The 23780-nt window shown below is 35.7% G+C and overlaps 1 protein-coding gene across 2 annotated transcripts in view; it reads right to left on the bottom strand.

Annotated features, from left to right (window-relative positions):
• LOC149958616 (cyclic AMP-responsive element-binding protein 3-like protein 1) overlaps nucleotides 1-23780 on the bottom strand; it is a 178307-nt gene that overhangs the window by 5220 nt on the left and 149307 nt on the right. For both annotated transcript variants that reach the window (XM_090165954.1, XM_090165953.1), the window contains exons 3-8: nucleotides 19605-19982; nucleotides 17758-17990; nucleotides 5446-5648; nucleotides 4401-4469; nucleotides 2607-2712; nucleotides 2008-2149 (exon numbers count right to left, since the gene is read on the bottom strand). In XM_090165954.1, the coding sequence (XP_090022080.1) occupies nucleotides 2069-2149; nucleotides 2607-2712; nucleotides 4401-4469; nucleotides 5446-5648; nucleotides 17758-17990; nucleotides 19605-19982 (1070 nt within the window). In that variant the 3' untranslated portion in view covers nucleotides 2008-2068. The remainder of the gene's footprint in view (nucleotides 1-2007; nucleotides 2150-2606; nucleotides 2713-4400; nucleotides 4470-5445; nucleotides 5649-17757; nucleotides 17991-19604; nucleotides 19983-23780) is intronic.

Here is a 23780-nt window from a genome sequence, read left to right on the forward strand (position 1 = left end):
TATCAGATTATAAAATTACTAAAAAAAGGATACGAATTATTGCGCAGGTTAAAAAGACTTTTTTATTACATAATTCAGATATTCATATAATAAAATTGGTTGACTAGTTTCGGCATTGTTAGTGCCATTGTCAATAATTCGTATCTTTTTTTTGGAATTTTATAATCTAATTCTTGATTACTCTCGAGTCGATTACTCGATTACTCTATTACTCTCGAGTCGATTACTCTATTACTCTCGAGTCGATTACTCTATTACTCTCGAGTCGATTACTCGATTACTCTCGAGTCGATTACTCGATTACTCTCGAGTCGATTACTCGATTACTCTCGAGTCGATTACTCGATTACTCTCGAGTCGATTACTCGATTACTCTCGAGTCGATTACTCGATTACTCTCGAGTCGATTACTCGATTACTCTCGAGTCGATTACTCTATTACTCTCGAGTCGATTACTCTATTACTCTCGAGTCGATTACTCTATTACTCTCGAGTCGATTACTCTATTACTCTCGAGTCGATTACTCTATTACTCTCGAGTCGATTACTCTATTACTCTCGAGTCGATTACTCTATTACTCTCGAGTCGATTACTCTATTACTCTCGAGTCGATTACTCTATTACTCTCGAGTCGATTACTCTATTACTCTCGAGTCGATTACTCTATTACTCTCGAGTCGATTACTCTATTACTCTCGAGTCGATTACTCTATTACTCTCGAGTCGATTACTCTATTACTCTCGAGTCGATTACTCAATTACTCTATTACTCTCGAGTCGATTACTCAATTACTCTATTACTCTCGAGTCGAATACTCAATTACTCTATTACTCTCGAGTCGAATACTCTATTACTCTCGAGTCGAATACTCTATTACTCTCGAGTCGAATACTCTATTACTCTCGAGTCGAATACTCTATTACTCTCGAGTCGAATACTCTATTACTCTCGAGTCGAATACTCTATTACTCTCGAGTCGAATACTCTATTACTCTCGAGTCGAATACTCGATTACTCTCGAGTCGATTACTCGATTACTCTCGAGTCGATTACTCGATTACTCTCGAGTCGATTACTCGATTACTCTCGAGTCGATTACTCGATTACTCTCGAGTCGATTACTCGATTACTCTCGAGTCGATTACTCGATTACTCTCGAGTCGATTACTCGATTACTCTCGAGTCGATTACTCGATTACTCTCGAGTCGATTACTCTATTACTCTCGAGTCGATTACTCTATTACTCTCGAGTCGATTACTCTATTACTCTCGAGTCGATTACTCTATTACTCTCGAGTCGATTACTCTATTACTCTCGAGTCGATTACTCTATTACTCTCGAGTCGATTACTCTATTACTCTCGAGTCGATTACTCTATTACTCTCGAGTCGATTACTCTATTACTCTCGAGTCGATTACTCGATTACTCTCGAGTCGAATACTCTATTACTCTCGAGTCGAATACTCTATTACTCTCGAGTCGAATACTCTATTACTCTCGAGTCGAATACTCTATTACTCTCGAGTCGAATACTCTATTACTCTCGAGTCGAATACTCGATTACTCTCGAGTCGAATACTCGATTACTCTCGAGTCGAATACTCGATTACTCTCGAGTCGAATACTCGATTATTCTTGAGAACGAATACTTTATTCATTTCATCCTAATGCTATATTGCACTAAACTAAAATTCTCAAATCGGTCAACGAATATTCGAATAACATTTTCGATTGCTTTCAACAAAAACTATATAACTATGTATTTTTTAATTCATAACCGGTTTCTCCCAACGTGTATTTGAAATCTCTAAAATTATATTTGATTGTTTATAACGCATATTCGATTGTCCATAACGCATATTCGATTCCTCAAAACTGGTTATTAGAATACACGTCAAAATGTTGATTTAACAATTGGTGTCCGAAGTTTAAACGTTTACTCGATAACAAAATGATCAAGCTACAATACGGTTTTTCAAGAGAGTAAAGAATTGGAAATACCTGTTAATAAACTCTGGGAAATTGATAATTCATAGAAAACCCTGTTGCGTCATTCCAATGGCTACCTGCATTGGCTGTCGACGAGTTCCATCATCTCGACAGAATGCACGAAGCTGTCGGTGTCGTCTGGAAGAATGTCCTCCTGTTCGATCGAATTAAAAGTTAGTCCAGATCATTTCGATCGAATTAAAAGTTGGTCCAGATCATTTCGATCGAATTAAAAGTTAGTCCAGATCATTTCGATTGAATTAAAAGTTAGTACAAATCATTTCGATCGAATTAAAATTTAGTCCAAATCATTTCGATCGAAATAAAAGTTAGTCCAGATCATCTCGATCGATTTAAAATTTAGTCCAGATCCTTTCGATCAAATTAAAATTTAGTCCAGATCATTTCGATCGAATTAAAAGTTAGTCCAGATCATTTCGATCGAATTAAAAGTTAGTCCAGATCATTTCGATCGAATTAAAAGTTAGTCCAGATCATCTCGATCGATTTAAAATTTAGTCCAGATCCTTTCGATCAAATTAAAAGTTAGTCCAGATCATTTCGATCGAATTAAAAGTTAGTCCAGAAAACCATTTTGATTGAGAGAGTACCTCTTCAAAAAAGGTCGGGATTGTCTGACAAGCTGTCGTTTTGAGCTTCCTCTCGGAATAGTCGCCGACTAGTGCTTGTAGTTTTTGCAGTTGCACCAATAGAGATCTAGAAAAAAATATTCAAGGTCATTCAAGGTCAAATGTTTTCTTATTTTTAAACATAGGCATGTGACCCATCGTTTAAGACCTTGCCACGTGTTGAATTTGAAAATTTAGTAATTAACCTTATAAAACTTTACTCGTAACTTTAAATTGGTTATGAAGGTCACACTAGTTCAATACCACAATGTAAATGGCGATAAAGGTCAAATTCCAAACTTCAATATCAATAGTGTCGCGTGAAGTGCCAAAATAAATCCTCGTACGAGTAGGTTGCAACCCAGAAACCAAATGCTACAAGGACAGTTGTGGTCAAAAATTAAATATTGATATTTAGACTGAATTTTATACATTTTTTGAGATTTAAAACTATAAAGTTGCAAACGTTTTACAATATCCGTTGTACGCTTTCATTTCTAAAAACTAGAGGTCAATTAAGGCCAAATACGCGCATCAAAAAACAACTTTCAATCCAACCAAATAACAATAAATCGGTAATTCCAATCATTCGCAGTTCCACTAAGAAACTTCAATTTACACCACACGGACATTGCAAAGCAATTAGACTTAATTACGAACGGTAAATGAACGCCCAAATGTAAATGAGTCACGACATCGGTATAGGCCAGGTAGTGACGGACACCCTTGTAGAAAATGCCCCCCCCCCCTTAGAAATTGGGACGGGGGGAACTAAGGTTCATTGAGAGAATCGCAAAAGCAGGGTTCAAAGACACACAGAGGCGTACTCCGCGGAGGACGCCCAAATGACTTGTTTACTCACTCCCTTCCATTAAGAAGAAGTAATAAGCGAGATATGTATCGTGGAAAGAGCGGACATTGTCGCTAATAACGTCATGTTTACAGCTCAGCGCCTCACGGATATAATGATTCGATCTCTCTTATATTCACTTTTCCAGACGGGTCTGCAGACTTTCGGCCCAAAGCGAATGGAGATCGTTGGCAAAATGTAATATATCTTATACATTCCATTAATTCAATAAGTCTGCTGATAGCTGACTGCATTCTCGAAGTAAAGGGAATTCGAATTTACCGCGATGTCGGGATAACAGGTCACTCGTCGAGCGTTTTCTCAATTGACCCACGATGAACTTACATTACATGTTAGTCTAAGAGATAAACTAAACTTAGTGATCTGAAATCGAAAGCAGTTGGAAACGGTCGACTCAATTAGAACAGATGATAATGGTCGACTCAATTAGAACAGATGATAATGGTCGACTCAATTAGAACAGATGATAATGGTCAACTCAATTAGAACAGATGATAATGGTCAACTCAATTAGAACAGATGATAATGGTCAACTCAATTAGAACAGATGATAACGTCAACTCAATTAGAGCAGATGATAATGGTCGACTCAATTAGAACAGATGATAATGGTCGACTCAATTAGAACAGATGATAATGGTCAACTCAATTTAAACATTTAAAACTGGTCAACTCAATTACAATAGATAAAGCTTGTCAACTCAATTAGAACAGTTGAAAACGGTCAACTCAATTAGAAGAGTTGAAAACGGTCAACTAAATTAGAAAAGTTGAAAAATACAAGACTAAGACTGGCATAAACAACTTTAAATAAACTATCATTGAAACCGTTTGCTAAGCTGGTTTTCAACGCGATAATCGAATCGATTTGGCCTGGCTTAAGAGAAATGGTCGGTCCAACTTACTTGTTACTCCCCTCCAGGATCTCCATCCGGCTTTTGTAGTGGCTATTTTCGTTGCTCAACACTTCGACTCTGCAAAAATAAACCCAAAAGACAAACATTTTAACTCATTTGCAATCGGGGTGAATCACCCGCACCACCCACCCGGACCGACTTGTTCATTGTAACCAAGGTCGCAAAACGTGCGCTGATAATGTACGAGACCTTATCAAGAGCGGGGCTTTAAAAAGAACTAAAAATGACATAACTTAGCAACGACGCGAATATTTCAACTGCTCTTATCAGTTTTTCACCAAAGAAAAAACCATAAAAATCGTCGCATCCTGCAATACTTTATCTAAGCCAGAAGAAAGTCGACAGTAGCACTAACTTGTAAATTCCGGATGGGGGTGGGCTTCCAATTTAAATATCATATGGTCAAACTCTTACATATCCCCCATAACAAATATCTCAGCCAGTACAAGAATATATTAATTTCTACTTAGGGGATAATGACCATGTTTAGACGATTTTGATTAAATAAGGTTAAAAACAGAGTGGTCGAATTTGTATAACCAAAAGTGAAATAATTACCAAAAGTGTGTCAATCGGAAATATTTCTGAATGAATGTTACGAGCGAAATACGAGTTGGGAGGGGAGACGGGAAAGTATGCCTTGGGGAGGGGAGGAAGTTAAAACCAACAAATAACGCCTCGTAGTGAGGAACGGAGGAACTAAGTAGCACTGGTCAAAGTTAGTGTATTTTTTGATTTTTCGTCGTTCTGTGGAGATGCTATTGCCATCTACCTACGATATAATACCATAGACTAAAAAATGATCCAGAAAGGCGACAATAAATATTCTTTTATGTGGTCGATCTCGAGTCGAGCATTCATTAAACCTTTAGCATACGAAAGTACAGGGATTGTCACACTTTTGGTATAACTCACTTTTCGTAATTATGTCGCTTTTGGTATAATTCTATCGCAACCTAACTCTAGTTTGAGCGCAATAAAAACTATATGAACTGTCCAGGTGTTAATAAAAAAAGGGGTGTTGGAGATTAACCTTTTCTCCAAAGAATCCATGTACTCCTTTTTCTTGCGTCTGCTCTCTTGGGCGGAGATCTTGTTCTTAATTTTGCGCCTGATCTTCTTGAGCGACCTCTCCTCGGCCTTGGTCAGCGGCAGGCGTTGCGGGATGGGGTAGCCTTCGGCCAACAACGTCCGTTTCTCTTCCTCCGTCAGCATCAACACGCCCGTGGCTCCTTTCTGAAATCGACACGAACACATCCCGTCGAATTAAAATTCATTCCTATACTTTTTTCATTTTTTAAAATTTAAAGTTTCAATTATAATATAACAATTTTCAAAATATGTTAACTAAGATCTACCTAAATTAAATATCTTCATTTTAATAATTATCCATTTACGCTTTAGCTCCCAAACCCATAAGTCAATGTATAAAAAGTTCCGAAAACCTAAAATTGTATAATAATGTGTAACGCTCATTTTTAAAAGTGTTATATAAAGATTAGTGTTATTTAAAACTTATTGCATTTAAAATATTTCCTATTTAGATTAGTGTTATTTAAAACTTATGACATTTAGTTTTTAAGTCCCTTTTATATTTTTCAATTTCTTACGGGTGTCCAAGTCGTAAGAGGGTATCATTAGTATTTTTCTCGTAAAATGTATTATTGTTGTCCGTGTAGTGCATCGTCTCCCCTCTACATGTGGCTCTCCCCTAACCAGCGTTCGGTGCTGGGAAAGCGCGCACATCTTGACTCATCCATTGTGCGCTATAACCCCTCTCTCTCTCTCTCTCTATTGTTAAATACTCGGCGTCGTATCGTAAATGACTTAGAGATGCGCGCTCTCTATTGTACGGCGTTCGGGCATCTATAGTAAACTATTGAAAGAAGTGTTACTTCAAACGGCCACCTTTAAAAATAAAAACTACAACCACGTGTACCCTTCCCGAAAGACACGTGGCGACATGTGGTACCGTCGTGCGACCTTCTTCCTGGGAAAGACACCAGATGATTTCATCTTTCTACTTTTAGACACGAACCTTCTACAGCCAATAATCTTCAAGCCAAGCCGCCTACTCCAAGCTACCCTTAACCTTTTAACCTCTCCAATAAGAAGCCACCAAATGTCAGTTTCCGTAATTAAACCACGCCTACTGAAATGGTGCTGAACAAAACCAGGGAGTTAGAGAGATTTGGAGACAGAGAGATGGAGTGAGTCCTCAGAGGCCTGAGTAAGTCCACAGGGTCCTGAGTGACAGAAGAGCCAGAGACCGGACAGAGCCAGAGAGCGGACAGAGCCGGAGAGCGGACAGAGCCAGAGAGCGGACAGAGCCAGAGAGCGGACAGAGCCGGAGAGCGGACAGAGCCGGAGAGCGGACAGAGCCGGAGAGCGGACAGAGCCGGAGAGCGGACAGAGCCGGAGAGCGGACAGAGCCGGAGAGCGGACAGAGCCGGAGAGCGGACAGAGCCGGAGAGCGGACAGAGCCGGAGAGCGGACAGAGCCGGAGAGCGGACAGAGCCGGAGAGCGGACAGAGCCGGAGAGCGGACAGAGCCGGAGAGCGGACAGAGCCGGAGAGCGGACAGAGCCGGAGAGCGGACAGAGCCGGAGAGCGGACAGAGCCGGAGAGCGGACAGAGCCGGAGAGCGGACAGAGCCGGAGAGCGGACAGAGCCGGAGAGCGGACAGAGCCGGAGAGCGGACAGAGCCGGAGAGCGGACAGAGCCAGAGAGCGGACAGAGCCAGAAACCGAATCGAGCCAGAGAGCGGACAGAGCCAGAAACCGAATCGAGCCAGAGTTCGAATCGAGCCAAAGAGTGGACCGAGTTTAAGAGCAGACAGAGCCAAAGGGTTAAGGAGACCCAAAACGAACGACATATCGATCGAGGACGAAGTCCAGGAAAAGGAGCTAGCTAGCCACGCCGAAGAGCCAGTCTTTGGAAAGTCGGACCACCAGCCAGAAGACTCCAGACCGGTTCATCAATCGGTGAGCGAAAGCCACAGGCTTCAAACTATTGTTATAAAGAGAGAGAGAGAGAGAGAGAGAGCCCGCGTATCCCCCCCCCCGCGTATTTCGTGTTTTTGCATGCTTATTGATATTATTATTAAGTGTTTAAGTATTTTATTGTTATTTGTATTGTTATTATTATTTTGGTTTATGATATATAAAACCGTTTGGACACCCGTACTCTCGTTATATATTTACCTATATCATACCCCTAGACATTCTTGAACCCGGTTACTTAATGTTAAGGTTGTTTTTCACGAGATTCCTTCTACTTTGCTAACGCTAGGGAAACCAATAGACACGTTTAATCGTCATTTAGAAATTAGCGTTACAAATGTACCATTGGTGTAAATTTGATAAATTGTATCGCCTCACCTTTAAATAAAAAACGTCATAAATAATAATATTAATAAAAAATATATAACTAATAATAATAATAATAATCAGCTAGGTACCACTTTAGGCGCAAGTCATCTAGTGACTTAAGCTAGGCTAATACGCAAGGTACCACTTTAGGCGCCAGTCATCTAGTGACTTAAGCTAGGCTAATACGCAAGGTACCACTTTAGGCGCCAGTCATCTAGTGACTTAAGCTAGGCTAATACGCAAGTCATCTAACGACTTATAATGCCTTTAATTCCAAGGGGCCGGGTTATACTGCGTAAAAAAGTGGTGGCAAGCCCTTCGTGTTACCTCAGACGACAGCTCCCTACACTAACTATTACCGTTAACCTCAACAAGATCTTATGGTACAGGGGGTGGCGAAGTGATTAGCACTTTCACCTCGCAGCAAGAGGAGCCGGGTTCGATCCAAGCTTGTGGCACTGGTTGAAAACTCGGAACCACTCCTTTTGCGTTGAGTTTGCAAGTTATCTCCGCCACTAGTTTCAGGGATTTTTCCCCGAGCTCTTCGGTTTCCCATTTCCATAAAAACTTGTAGAGGTTAACGTTAATAGTGAGTGTAGGGAGCTGTTGGCTTGCAGGGCTAGCCACCACCCTCCTACGCATTGTAACCCGGCCACCTGAATTAAAGGCTTTAAAAGTTGCTCGATGACTTAGGCCGAAGGTGGTGCCTTGGGTATTAGCCTAGATTGTTATTATTATTAAGAACTCGAAAGAAAAACTCCTTTAACCAATATGAAGAGAACATGACAACTCAACGGGGAAAGAGTGGTTCCGAGTGCTCTTTCCCCCCTTTCGTGCCGCAGCGGAAATGGGGACCAGGATCTTCCCATGATTATAATTATCCCTCAATATTAATAAATTCTTTCTCGGTTTCATTGATGGTTGTAAATATAAGTTGTTTTTATAAAGAACATTGAGATTTAAAGGCCGACTACATAAATCTTCGGTTTACTCTGTCTCTCACTGGAAGTCGGCTGACTGCATGGCACACGTGTATTGCAGTCAGCCAACTTCCAGTGAAAGACAGAGTAAACCGAATATTTATGTAGTCGGCCTTTAAGGTTTGGAAACGTAACTTCAATTTATATATTATATGAAAAGGTTAATTCATTCAGATAGATAAATTCTTGATATTCTACATCCAATTTAAGAAATTTAAGCATGTAGACAATGTCAGCCTATAATGCGATAATAAACTCTTCTAGAATTTTTATTCATTCGTATTTAATACTTAAAAACTTTTAACACAAATTTGGTCATATATTATATCAGGTCTCGATTATCAATCAATTTCAATAACTAACTATAACGACCAACCATTACACTAAGTCTATATACTGTTAATTCGGTTGGATTTACAACTTGAACTATTGAAGAAAATCACCAGCCAAGAACATGAATTTATTGTCCATAGATAAGGTAAACGATTTGGGTACATTTCTTCGAATTTCATTCGTCCGAACGGTGATACAAATGTCCGAATGATCATTTGTCCGAATGCCGGAAAACAGGATCGAATGTCCGAAAACGTATTTCATTTGCCCGAAAAATTTATCACAACTTTTGTTGGTGATTTAGTCGTTCAATTTATGTTAACTTTACTGGCGAATTTCATTTGTTCGAATAATCGTTTGTCCATTTTTCCGAACATTAGGAATTGGTTGTTTTTTTTTTAAATATTGTTAACATAAGAAAAAAGTAACATTAACGTGAACCTAAGCTAACCTAACCTAAAATATCCACAACATTCAACGCAATTCCCACTTACTAACAAACAACGTTATTTACGATGTAGTTTTTTATTTTAGTTCTTGCACTAAAAAAAATCCGGACCAAAAAAAACAGCAATAAGAAATTCTAATTTAGCGACAGAATTCGGACAAGTGATGCTACCGATTCGGACGAATGAAACAAACAAGTTGTCCAATTCGAACAATTGAAACATTTGTTATTTCGGCGGTTCGAACGAATGAAATTCGAACACTTGTTCCACCGTTCGGACGATTGAAATTCGAACAAATGTACCTACCCCAGGTAAACATCGTGAGAGTATATTTTAATACATAGTCATATTATTAAAGTAATTTTTACAAAAAATCAATGGGACATCGTTATTGCACCTTATACTTAAGCTTGTTAAAACAAGTAACCAATAAATGAATAAGGTTCGCAACCGAAACTGTAGATTATCATCAGCCAAGAACTTGAATTTCTTGTCTATAGCTAAGGTATACAACGTGAAGAGAGTATATTTTAAAATATAGTCATATTATTAACGTAATATTTACAAAAATAAATGGGATATGGTTATTTCACCTTATACAATTGTTTGTTAAAAAAATAAACCAATAAATGAATAAGGTTCATATTTTCGTATTTAACGAAGCCACTACGTTAGCAAGTTTGCCAGATACGTGAGAGCTATTTCGGCGAGCCTCCCTGGTTTGAGACAAAATCTGAGCGAGCCCTCACCAAGGGGAAAATCACAAGCAGACAAATGAATAGAATTCGATGAGTAAAGGCCGGGAAAACAGTGAAAAATTGAATTTTTCGCAGCGACGTTGCCAGCGCCGCTACACAGCCAATTTAAATAATTTAAACCGTCTGGCTAATTTTAATAATTGAGAGACCGGCTGCTAAATTGCCCGCATAAAATCCGTCGCAACGAATGAGCCATTGTGTCCTCTCTCTCATCAAACCGATAAATCTCGGATATAAAACGCAATTTACGGACGAGCCTCGACCCACTCCGAAAAATAAAAGCAGAATTAAATTCTCAAGGGCGTTTTCTACTCTGTGAAAATAGTTGACGAATTTGGATTTGGAAAAGCTGATTTCTACCACCAATTTTCATTTTAAAAAGTTTTTATACACCCTATTCAATTTCTACGCCGACTACAGCTTACTAAACTTCTACACAAAAACTACCGTGTCAAATAAACAGTAAACTACACCTTACTAAATTTGTACACAAGAACTACCGTGTCAGAACAACTGCCGACTACACATTACTAAATTTCTACGCAGAAACTACCGTGTCCAATAAACAGAAAACTACACCTTACTAAATTTGTACACAAGAACTACCGTGTCCGAACAACTGCCGACTACACATTACTAAATTTCTACGCAGAAACTACCGTGTCAAATAAACAGCAAACTACACCTTACTAAATTTGTACACAAGAACTACCGTGTCCGAACAACTGCCGACTACACATTACTAAATTTCTACGCAGAAACTGCCGTGGCACAAAAACAGACGACTACACCCTACTAAATATCTACACAAGAACTACCGTGTCAAAAAAACAGCTGACCACATTAAGTATTTTTACGCAGAAACTACCGTGGCAGAAAAACCGCCGACTACACCTTGCTAAATTTCTACGCAGAAACTAATGTTGCAGAACAACCACCGACTACACCCTAAAACATTTCTACGCAGAAACTACCGTGGCACAAAAACAGCCGACTACACCCTAAATTTCTACACAAGAACTACCGTGTCAAATAAACCGCCGACTACACCTTGCTAAATTTCTACGCATAAACTAAGGTGGCAGAACAACCGCCGACTACACCCTAAAACATTTCTACGCAGAAACTACCGTGGTAGAACAACCGCCGACTACACCGTACTAAATTTGCACGCAGAAACTACCGTGTCAAAAAAATAGCCGACTACACCCTAATACATCTCTACGCAGGAACTACCGTGCCGGAAAAACCGCCGACTACACCCTGCTAAATTTCTACACAAGAACTGCCGTGTCACAAGAATCGCTGTGGCAGTCCCTCTACAGATTTTTCGTTCCTGGCTGCGTCGGTAACAAATTGCAGGCGGCCATATTAGACCGTGAACAGGAGGTTTAAATAATGTTCCATTGAAATGGAAGTGGCAGGTGTAAAAGGGAAAAATAAATTAAAAATGTGACCCTGAACTTCGCAAATATATTGGCAGCGTTTTATTTTGCGAGTATTGTCTGCGCAATGATATTCTCAGTTTATTTTTTAAATACGAGGCTTTGTATACTACGAGAGTAAGCGTTGCCATTTTTAGTCCGTCCCCTTTCACAGATGGCGCTAGAATTATACTCCGATAAAGGGACTAATGACGTAAATTTCGTTTTTTGGTTGACACCATTACCAAAGGTAGAGCTGCCTTTGGATTTTTGTAAACTGATTCCCAGGGTATAGAGGGATACTATAGAGATGGCGTCGTCGCTGTCTGTGCTAGGAATGTGGAGCCCTCTGTCAAGAGGGGATCGAGGACTTCGAGGTTACCTTATAAGTGAAATTTCAGAATAAAATAAAATAAAAATTAGGAATTGAGTTAATATTTGATTGAACAAAACTAAAAATTTGATTAAATAAAAATAAATATTTGATTAAATAAAATAAACATTTGATTGAATAAAAATAAATATTTGATTAAATAAAAATAAATATTTGATAAAATAAATAAATATTTGATTAAATAAATAAATATTTGATTAAATAAAATTAAATATTTGATTAAATAAAATTAAATATTTGATTGAATAAAAATAAATATTTGATTAAATAAAAATAAATATTTGATAAAATCAATATTTGATTAAATAAATAAATATTTGATTAAATAAAAATAAATATTTTATTAAATAAAAATAGATATTTGATGAAATAAAAATAAATATTTGATTGAATAAAAATAAATATTTGATTAAATAAAAATAAATATTTGATAAAATCAATATTTGATTAAATAAATAAATATTTGATTAAATAAATAAATATTTGATTAAATAAAAATAAATATTTTATTAAATAAAAATAGATATTTGATGAAATAAAAATAAATATTTGATGAAATAAAAATAAATATTTGATTGAATAAAAATAAATATTTGATTAAATAAAAATAAATATTTGATTAAATGAAAATAAATACAATAAATTAATATTAGATTTAACAAAATTAATATTATAGTAAACAAATTAATATTATAGTAAACAAATTAATATTATAGTAAACAAATTAATATTATAGTAAACAAAATTAATATTAGATAAAACCAAATTAATATTAGATTAAACCAAATTAATATTAGATTAAACCAAATTAATATTAGATTAAACCAAATTAATATTAGATTAAACCAAATTAATATTAGATTAAACTAACTTAATATAATAATAAACTAACTTAATATAATAATAAACAAAATTAATATTATATTAAACTAAATTAATATTATATTATAACTTCCGTGTTTTCCTCATATGTAGATGGCGACTTCAGCGCCGGACTATATTTTGCCTTACTGTAATCTTGTTTTGTAAATTTAACGTTTTTGAATAAATAAAAGGAAGTAAGTGGACGAATTTCGCACGTTTCTGGGTAATCGTTATCGCGGAGAAGATAACTGGAATATCGAATTACATCATTTGGTAGTTAATGTCTTGGGCTCCGAGCTGTTTACTGCCTGCGCTGGGGTACAAAGTTGAACTGCAGATCGGCGTTGTTTCTGGCTATTGACTTAATCTTACTATCAAATGCCGGGCCACGGAGGGGGGGGGGGGGGGTAAAATTGGTGATAAAATACACTTAAAATTAAATTAATTTTACTTCATGCATAATATAATATATTTAAATATCTCTGATATTGGAAAAGTCTGCATAATTTAGTCATTTTGCTTTTAAATTATTTAAAATAGTAGGCATATTTTTATTAATTATAATTTATTAAAATATCTTTGATATTGGAAAATCTGCGTAATTTAGTCATTTTACTTTTAAATTATTTAAAATAGTAGTAATATATTGCAAAAGTGTACTTAGATTTTTCAAATTGGGAAAGTCTGCTCAACTTATAAATTTTAATTTGAAATTGGTGAAAATTTCGATATTTTGGTAAGTTATTTAAAATATGTCATGTCTAATTAATTGTATTTATTATTTTTAAATTGGAAAAGTCTGTCAAATTTATTAATTTTACTTTTTAATTGTTTAAAATTGTAGAAATATTTTTGGTAACTTAATTTTAAAATGAAAAAAATTAATTGTTTTTAAGTTAAACTTAATATTATCTACTTTAATTATTTCAGAATTATAGAATTTTATAGGACTACCTTTCACTTTTAAGGAATTTGATAGGGCCTCATTTCAGAACTATAGAATTTTATAAGGCCCCATTTCAGTATTATAGAATTTTTTAGGGCCCCATTTCAGAATTCTAGAATTTTATAGGACCATTTCGGAATTATAGAATTTTATAGGGACCCATTTCAGTATTATAGAATTTTATAGGGCCCCATTTCAGTATTATAGAATTTTATAGGGCCCCATTTCAGTATCATAGAATTTTATAGGACCATTTCAGAATTATAGAATTTTATAGGGCCCCATTTCAGTATTATAGAATTTTATAGGGCCCCATTTCAGTATTATAGAATTTTATAGGGACCCATTTCAGTATTATAGAATTTTATAGGGACCCATTTCAGTATTATAGAATTTTATAGGGCCCCATTTCAGAATTATAGAATTTTATAGGGACCCATTTCAGTATTATAGAATTTTATAGGGCCCCATTTCCGAATTATAGAACTTTATAGCGCCCCATTTCAGTATCATAGAATTTTATAGGACCATTTCAGAAATATAGGAACATTTATAGGATCGCTGGGAGGATTTAAAATTGTTAAATAAAATTGTTATTACAATAACACTGAATAAGAAAAAAGGGTGATTATTTTGTATAGTTTGGTCCTTTTATGAGCGATTAATAAAGCCCTTCATTTAAATATTGCTTTCAAATCCATCTAAGTTGAAGGAAATATTTGAAGCTCGCGAACAAAATCAACCAAGCAACAAATGGTAACATTCCAAATAATGAACTTTATACAAAATCAACGTACTTCGAAAAAAATTATTTCCCTTAATATAGAACGGTCGCCTTGTTATAAAACTTCAAAACGCCCAAAGTACGAAAAGCACTCACCCTCTCCAAATGACCACCATTGAGGGGTTGTTTGTTTAAAAAAATGGGAGCTTTAAACGTTCCTAACTTGTCTGAACGTGTGATTAACTTTTAACGTAGTATTTTCGAGGAGCAGGCAACCGAAACCGGCTAAAGCCCAATAGACTTTTGTTCAGGAAATGTTATTTCACATTTTTGCGGTCACTAAAATCAGTAATTTGGTGGTATTATTTATTTTGGTTGGGTGGTCGGCAATTGGTCGCGTTTTGTTCAACGATAGATTATTTTAACTCATGCTTGTACCAGAAGTACGATAGAAGTGTCCATTTTGTTGTATACAAATAGTGAAGAGTGGTTAGCACTTTCGCCTCCCAGCGAGAGGAGCCGGGTTCGATCTCAGCTTGTGGCACTGCGTGAAAACTCGGAACAACTCGTACCGCGTTAGGTTTACCAATTCTCTCCTCACAGGTTAAAGGGGTTTTCCCGCCGAGTTCCATAGCTTTTATTTATTTTTAATAAAATAATTTTTATTGTACAACAGTGGTTTCCATAGTTTTAATTTAAGGCCTTTTCACACGAGCCAACTTTTCAAATCAAAATGCTGAGTCAGCAAAAATGGATCAGTGATCCATTTTTTACTCGCGTACTTTTTTGGTGGATCAACTCATCGAACTTTTATTCACACGAACCAACTAGTTGACTCAACTCAAGTTCACTCATCTAGTTGGATCAAAAAGTTGGCTAGTGTGAAAAGGCCTTTAGTCAATACCTGTACAAGATAGTCCGCACATACAATTAGTTAACTTGGCATGAAGGGCTTGCCTCCTACGCGTTGTAACCCTACCACCTAAATGATTGGCTGACTCGGGCCTAGTTGATTATGAGGTTTACTATATTATCTATTACTATTGTCTTTTATTGGTGATTCTTGGTGTTTTACAAGAAATTATTCAGAAAAGATGCTTGTACCAGAAGTAAAACCGCAAATGAACATATTCCCGCGCTTTGTTGTTTTTCGTCTGCTAGTCATTTGAATTTTCGCGTCTTGCTCTGCCATTTTGCCAAAAAATCTAAAAAGAACACGCGAAAATTTGCTCCGATCTCGATCTCGATCCATTGATCCGTCGAAATCGGCAGATCGGTTTAGGGCGATCTCGGAGCACCCGAGAGCGCGAAATGGAACACGCGAAACTTGATCGGAGCAGATCCGAGCACGCTAATGGAACATAAAATGTTGATCAGAGCGATCTAGAGTGCTCGAGAGCAGACAAATGGAAAAACGCTATAATATTATTAGAGAGGTTATGCCAGCGCCCGAAAACGTGTATCTAAGTGTAGAAGTACCTTTGAGTGTACAGCAGGCACCTAATACTAGTTTTAGAGTTGTTTTCTGGTGCTGGCAAATTTATCTATATATATCACACGGCATACTTCTCAAATTGCAGCTGCTTTGGCGAAACTAGGTAGTTCGCTAGAGAAATATATTAACTAGATTTAGCGATTAAACTTGGGAAGGTACAAGTTTCACTTTTATGTCTTAAATGGACACTTCCCTCTTTTGAAAATTTTATAAACTTCTGGTCAGACCTACTCGTTAAATTGGCCATATCGAATTATTTCAGGAAATTGTTTGAAGATTTTTTAGGAATAAATGAAATTAATCATTCCAAAACCGATTCCTATTTATACCAACCTTAGTTGAGTTTAGAAGGAAACTTTAGAGTATTTCAAAATCACGAGTTAGCGTGACAAAAAAATAATGGTTTCTGGGTATAAAATATCAAATTCCAAAATCTTAATTATCTTGAATTTAAAATGTTGTTTACTAGGTTTAGTCTAGACATAAGTAAGATAATAACCATAAGTATGACACTATTGTTTTATTGGACTCTCACTCCATATTTAAACCCTAGGGGGCTCTGCGTTGAGAGCTAAATATAGATCAGGGTTGCCACAATAATTTCAGATTCAAATTCCCTGACTATTCCCTGTTTTCCCAGACTTTTTTAAACCAAAATTAGATAATTTTTAGCTTTATATTTTCCTTTTATCAGAAGTTTATAAATTGAAATCAACCTACATTTAAAAAAAATAGCGACACTTTAAAGGAACTAAATAATGATCATAGAATTTGTCAGATAACTAGAATAAAATTACCTTCAAAAAGTGTCAAGATAAAATGGAATTCCCAGACCTTTCCCTGTCTTTTTACAAATTCTTAAAATTCCCTGACCATTCCCTGACTCTTTACGAATTCTTAAAATTCCCAGACCTTTCCCTAGCTGTCTTTTTCCAAATTCTTAAAATTCCCTGACCATTATCTGTCTTTTTCCAAATTCTTAAAATTCCCAGACCTTTCCCTGACTTTTAAAAAATTCTTAAAATTCCCAGAACTTTCCCTGACTTTTTCCAAATTCTTAAAATTCCCAGACCTTTCCCTGACTTTTAAAAAATTCTTAAAATTCCCAGAACTTTCCCTGACTTTTAAAAAATTCTTAAAATTCCCAGAACTTTCCCTGACTTTTTCCAAATTCTTAAAATTCCCAGACCTTTCCCTGACTTTTAAAAAATTCTTAAAATTCCCAGACCTTTCCCTGACTTTTTACAAATTCTTATAATTCCCTGACCTTTCCCTGACTTTTTACAAATTCTTATAATTCCCTAACCTTTCCCTGACTTTTTACAAATTCTTAAAATTCCATGACATTTCCCTTACATTTTACAAATTTTTAAAATTCCCTAACACCTAAGGCACCACCTTCGACCACATAAGCAATGTTGCTTGCGCGTGATCAAGTAACAGGTGGCCGGGTTACAATGCGTAGGAGGGCCAATTTTTAAATTCCCTGACGTGTGGCAACCCTGTAGAATGGCTCTAAAAATCAGTTCAGTGATATTTGTTCCCAATTGATATACTTATTATGATTAAATTACTTATGGTCAAGGGAAAGTGAAGGGGTAAACTCACCGGTTGATTACTGATGAGGGGTGAACACGAACTGGAGGAACTCCTGGCGCCGGAAGCGTTGTAGGGCGACTTGGTCGAGCTGCTGGAAGAGGCCTTTTTGCTGGTGGACGAGGAAGACAACAGCAAGGACGGGGGCGACAGGGAATGTCCGGTGCCGTGCACTGGAGACAGGCTGCCTTCCGAGTCGCTGCCCGTCGACGATGGTGGCGTTGGTGGCAGAGAGAACCCCGAGGCTACGAAAGAGACATACCAGGGTGTCATACAACTATTGGCAAAATCCATTTCCCTGCCATCTAGGAGCAACACCCCACACAAGGAGAACGCAACCCGTCAAAAGTCGTGGATTTTCTCGCGTACACTTTTCATTAGTTAGACGTTTTGTGCCTGCTGCCGTCGGAAGGGGAAAATTCCGTAATTGTCTTCCCCCCGCCCGTAAAACGGTCAGCGTAAATGCTCGTCCAATGAAATTTGTACGCAACACTGCGTTAGCGTGTTTAAAGGCTAGCTGCGTTCTCCTTGTGTTTATTGCTCCTAGGATTAATAGACCATTCTATAAAATAATACTCATGTGGTTATTTACTTTTGTGTGTAGAAAGACTAAAGGTTTGGCCCGATTTATCATGAACCAGTTATTATTTTTTATCTGGCAAAAATGCTGTTCGATTATTACTAAAAAGTTATATATTATCCAATTTTGAAATATTTATATTATCCTTTATCTGGCAAAAATGCAACACTGGTTGGCTGGTATAACTGGAATCAATGAAACATCCAATTTAAATCCAGTTCTTTTTAGATCAAATCATTTCGATCAAATGGAAATAAATTTCAATATCAAACATTGTAATTGGATCAAATACAACACATTTTGAATTGATTAAAGTCAAATATGGATCTGCTAAATTTTGGATACTAATTACACTCGCTTAAAAAATGTCTTTAAAGCATCTCTTGGAGACACATTTACGTAAAGGACTATACCCAGAATATATTTATTTATAATTGGTTAAAATGATAAAGATTGTTAGTTGTTTTCTAGCTATGGACTTAGAAACCATTTAGGTTACGAAACAGCTGAGAAACTAGTACAGATAAATAGGTATCTTAATAAATAATAATACTCGGAAGAACTTAGTAGAACCTATCAACTTAAATGAATTTTAATGATTAGAATAATCAATAATATGAAGAAAAACCTCTGAAATTAAAAGTCTAACGATTTAAAGGTTATGTCAAGCAAATATTTTGCTGATTAAAGAAATGTTTCCTGTTTAATTTCTGGTTTTTATAGTTTCTTGGAGCGTTAAGGGGGAAGACTACAGTGGCCATTGTCTACTTTCGCGGTATTTCAAGCTGAACTCTTTTAATTTTGTATTTTAACTTATAACATTAATATTTAAGTGTAGAACAGCCTCTTGTTTAGTGCTTAAAATAATTTTGTCGATTTTATTACGTTTTAATTCGGACCCCCGGAGCTAAACAAGTTGGGCAAGCGCCCAAAATACCCTTTAGTTAGGACCTTATATTAACTATTAATATTAGATTTATAAAAATTATTTTAAGCACTAGAGGAAGGTTCAGCCTTCCAAGAAAAATATAATTCAAGTATGTAATTGTTAAAACAGAAACGTTCAGCTTGAACGAAAAGAGGCTTTTACTGTATTCTTCCCCCTTAAACAATTTTAGAAAAATCCGGATTTTTGGGTTTTTATTTTCAACGTGGATTATATATCAAACCAGTTTAATCCAGGTGGTTAAATCCAGACTCGCCTTCTCCCCTAAATACAGCATAGGTAGATTCTTGACTAAACCCTATCCGACAGGAAGACAATGGTATCTTGACTTACAAGAAGTGATGGACTCTAGTTTGATGTTGAACTTGGGGTACCCGAGGCTGGCGCGTCGGTCGTTGAGAGCGTAGTTGTTGCTTTGGGTTCTGTTGGCCAGCAAGATCGTGGGCGGCTTGAGGACGCTCTGTTGGTGGTGGTGGTGCGACGAGGAGGACGAGGAGGAAGTCCCGCTGCTGGCGGAGGAGTTGGATGAGGAGGAGTGGAAGGACTGCTGCAGGAGGGAGGTGACGCAGCTGGGGCCCGTCAGCGGGGGGCTGCAGGCCCCCGAGGGGTGCGGAGGCGGCGACGCGGGCTCCTGCTTGACTATCACGTTGGAAAAGTCCGACTGGCAGCCGTTCGAGGACATCGTCATTTGGAAGCAGTCGTTATCCATGTCTGCAATCAAAACAACATTCGACTTAGTTAGGATTTATAAAATCTCTAAATCACCGCGAAATGTGTTCTAAAATCTAATAATAATAATAATAATAATAATAATAATAATAATAATAATAATAATAATAATAATCAGCTAAGCTAATACCCAAGACACGACCTTAGGCCTAAGTCAGCTAGCGACTTTTAAAGCCATTAATTCAGGTGGCCGGGTTACAATGCGTAGGAGGGTGGTGGCAAGCCCTTCTCATAATCTGTGTGAAATTAATACCAAAAAATCCTAAATCTATTCGAAATTAATTCTAAAATCTCATAATATGTGCGAAATTAATCCAAAAAATTCCAAAATCTGTAAGAAATGAATACCAAAAATTCCTAAATCTATTCGAAATTAATTCTAAAATCTCATAATCTATTCGAAATTAATTCTAAAATCTCATAATCTGTGAGAAATTAATCCTAAAAATTCCAAAATCTGTGCTAAATTAATTATAAAATCTCATAATCTGTGTGCAATTAATTCTATAAATTTATAAATAAATGCGAAATTAATCCAAAAATTCCAAAACCTGTGCTAAATTAATTATAAAATCTCATAATCTGTGTGCAATTAATTCTATAAATTTATAAATAAATGCGAAATTATTACTAAAAATTCCAAAATCTATGAAAAATCAATTCTAAAATCTTATAATTTATGCGAAATTTATTCTAAGCTTTTCTACATAACCGCGAAATTAATCCCAAAAATTCTAAAATCACCGCGAAATTAATTATAAAATCTCAAAATCTGTGATAAATTATTTCTAAAAATTTCAAAATCATGGCAAAATTAATCTAAAAACCACAAATTCGGTGCGAACTTAATACTAAAATCCCAAACCCGCGTAAAAATTAGTCCTAAAACCAGCAAGTAAATCACACTTTAAAATCTCAAAACAATTTCGGATTTCCGAAATCACCTTAAAATTTTATTATCTCCCACAAAAATATGATACAGTGCACAAGCCTGTAGTTTTGACTGCGATTAAGTGATTACAGATTTAGAAACAAGGTTGTAGAATTAAGTTTCTTATGCAGATTTTAAGAAAGCGATTAGCAATTCAAAAATAGGAAAATCCAACGGCGAACTTTGTAATCGTTGCTACCAAGGCATTTTTTTGGAATTTTTTTCATAAATATTTAGTAGACATTTTAATTTTTTTTTAAAAATTTCGTGATTGTTAAATTATTAATGATTATCCAAGCATCGATGATGTACACTATGCTTCTATAGATTAAATAATATAATAATAAAACGAAATCATAATTAATTTTAATTACAATTTATTATTTTAGTTTGATCATTAATCCATAGAAGTTACTGAAACCGAAATGTTTCAATTAACAATTAGTTTAAATAAATTAATAAATAATGTGATATGCAAAATTATAAATTTAGAGGAGCTGTACATTTTTTCAATGTCAATTAGTTAATTAATATTAATCCACTAACTGATACAAAGTGAATTAAAACAGCTTACAATACGAATACATATTTTAATAAAAATTCATCTATTTTAAATGGAGTTAAAACTAAATCGAAAACTTTTTTGCTCATAATCGCTTTAATTTGAATGCAAATTCAAAATTAAGTTAAATTGAACGTGAAAAATAGCTTATAGTAGTGACGATAGCAACCGCTAGAGGTCGTAGCTTTCGCTTCCCTCGTGACTGAAAGTCAAGCACCGCGAATAATGGCAATCGTCAGTTTATTAGGCGGAAATACAGCGGTGGCGACGGAAGTCGGTACCAAAAATCGATTTCCAACAATGTATTCGTCGCGATTAGAAACCCATTATTGGCCTTCGTCAATGTTTAAATTACTTTTGGAGGAAAATTGTTGAAATTCCTCAACAAAGTCGTCATCCAGTAAGACCACTAATCACTTGGGAGTTCAATAGACCCTAAAATTAAAGAGAATCTCTCCGTAAAGGAGACGAAATATAAAACGACTTTTATCTAGATACTCGAGTTGATCTATTAGCTCTCATCATTAGTCCCAATTTACTTAACAATTGTCAAAAATTGTAAGATTGCTGCCGGGTTAACCGCGTATTTGACACGGCTAAAGACGTCTTATTAAGAGTTTCAATTAATTAGACCCAACGGGGATATACTATTCATTGATTATCGGAACTATTAATCTGGTTTTTACTGGGATTTATAATATATAATTATTATAATTAATCATTTCTAATATCAAGAGTTCATGAAAAAAGCTTTATAGAATTTCGTCACCTTATTTTATGTAGATAACTTATGTTTATCAGTAAATAATTAAATGTGAATATAACCTTAGCATTCTGACTAACACGGTTATACCGAAAAAATTTGTACATTTTAAGTAACCCGGCCACCTGAATTGAAGGCTTCAAAAGTCGCTTGATGACTTAGGCCTAAAGTGGTGCCTTGGGTATTAGCCTAGCTGATTATTATTATTATTATTATTAATATTCCATTCCAATGTGAACTCTTGATAATACATGATTGATAAATAAATAATACTGGTGTGAGGTCCTGATAATAAATAATTGATAAATAACTTTTGTGAACTACTGATAATAAATTAATAATAGTGAGTGTAGGGAGCTGTTGGCTCGCGTGGCAAGAAGGGCTTGCCACCACCCTCCTACGCATTGTAACCCAACCACCTGAATTAACGGCTATAAAAGCAGCTGGATGATTTGGGCCTAAGGTGGTGCCTTGGGTATTAGCCTAGCTTATTATTATTATTATTATTAATAATTGATTGATAAATAAATAAGTATGATGTGAACTTCTGATAATAAATAATTGATACAGAAATCATAAATTAAAATGAGAAATATTTCAATTTAAAAACGCTAGAGGCGTTCCATGTATAGCCATTTATAGAAAAAACGATCCATCCATTGCAGGATGCGCGTTGAAAAAGCCCCAAATTGAAATTTGAACTTTTAAATATGATAAACAAAACCACGACGACATCCTGAACCGGAAAACAGTTTGTTTATTTTTGCGGAATAGGTCACGGTCACGGTATACGTTAATCGGAATTTAATCAACTGATATTTATTTAATATTTATTGATGTGTTGCTCGACGCTTGGCTGAGGAAGGACCGCGGTCCGAAAGCTCCCAAAAAAGATTTAAATAAATTAGGTTTTTAATAACTCCATGCAGTTCTTTTTAAAATATCTTTTAACAATTTTCAATAAGTTTACCATGGAACAAAAATTCAATATTTATTATGATATTTATTTATTTTTTAAATATTTTTCACTGTTGGTAGTACAAAAATCTTAAAACAAATAGGGAAAAGAAGTACTTTTGCAATAAAAACAGGGTAAAATAAGAAGCAATTTTTCCAAATTGGAACTAAATAGGGACGAATGTAAAACAAAATCTTTATTTGAACTAAATTCCAAAACTGACTTGCTATTTATATTATTTTAAATTTTACAACCAAGTTTGTGGCGCTAGCTTATGTACTATGTTCGAACTATTTTATCGTTAATCCTCAGGTTTGACAACAGGGTTCGTATGAAAATTTCTGATATAAAATCCCTGACTTTTTCAGGTTATCCCTGACCAATTTTTGACAATATCCATGACCTTTTTTGTTATATTTTTGGACATTTTTTTAATTATTTTAGGTCAAAAGATCTTTGTTAATGCTGGGTTCGGTTGACTAACTAAAATACCTGACCTATTCCTGACTTTCTACGAATTTATTTAAATCCCTGACTTATCCCTGACATTATACCTCCATTTTACA

The sequence above is a fragment of the Leiobunum rupestre genome, chromosome 2, assembly GCF_980474605.1.
Source record: "Leiobunum rupestre chromosome 2, qqLeiRupe1.1.hap1, whole genome shotgun sequence".
Taxonomy (NCBI): domain Eukaryota; kingdom Metazoa; phylum Arthropoda; class Arachnida; order Opiliones; family Sclerosomatidae; genus Leiobunum; species Leiobunum rupestre.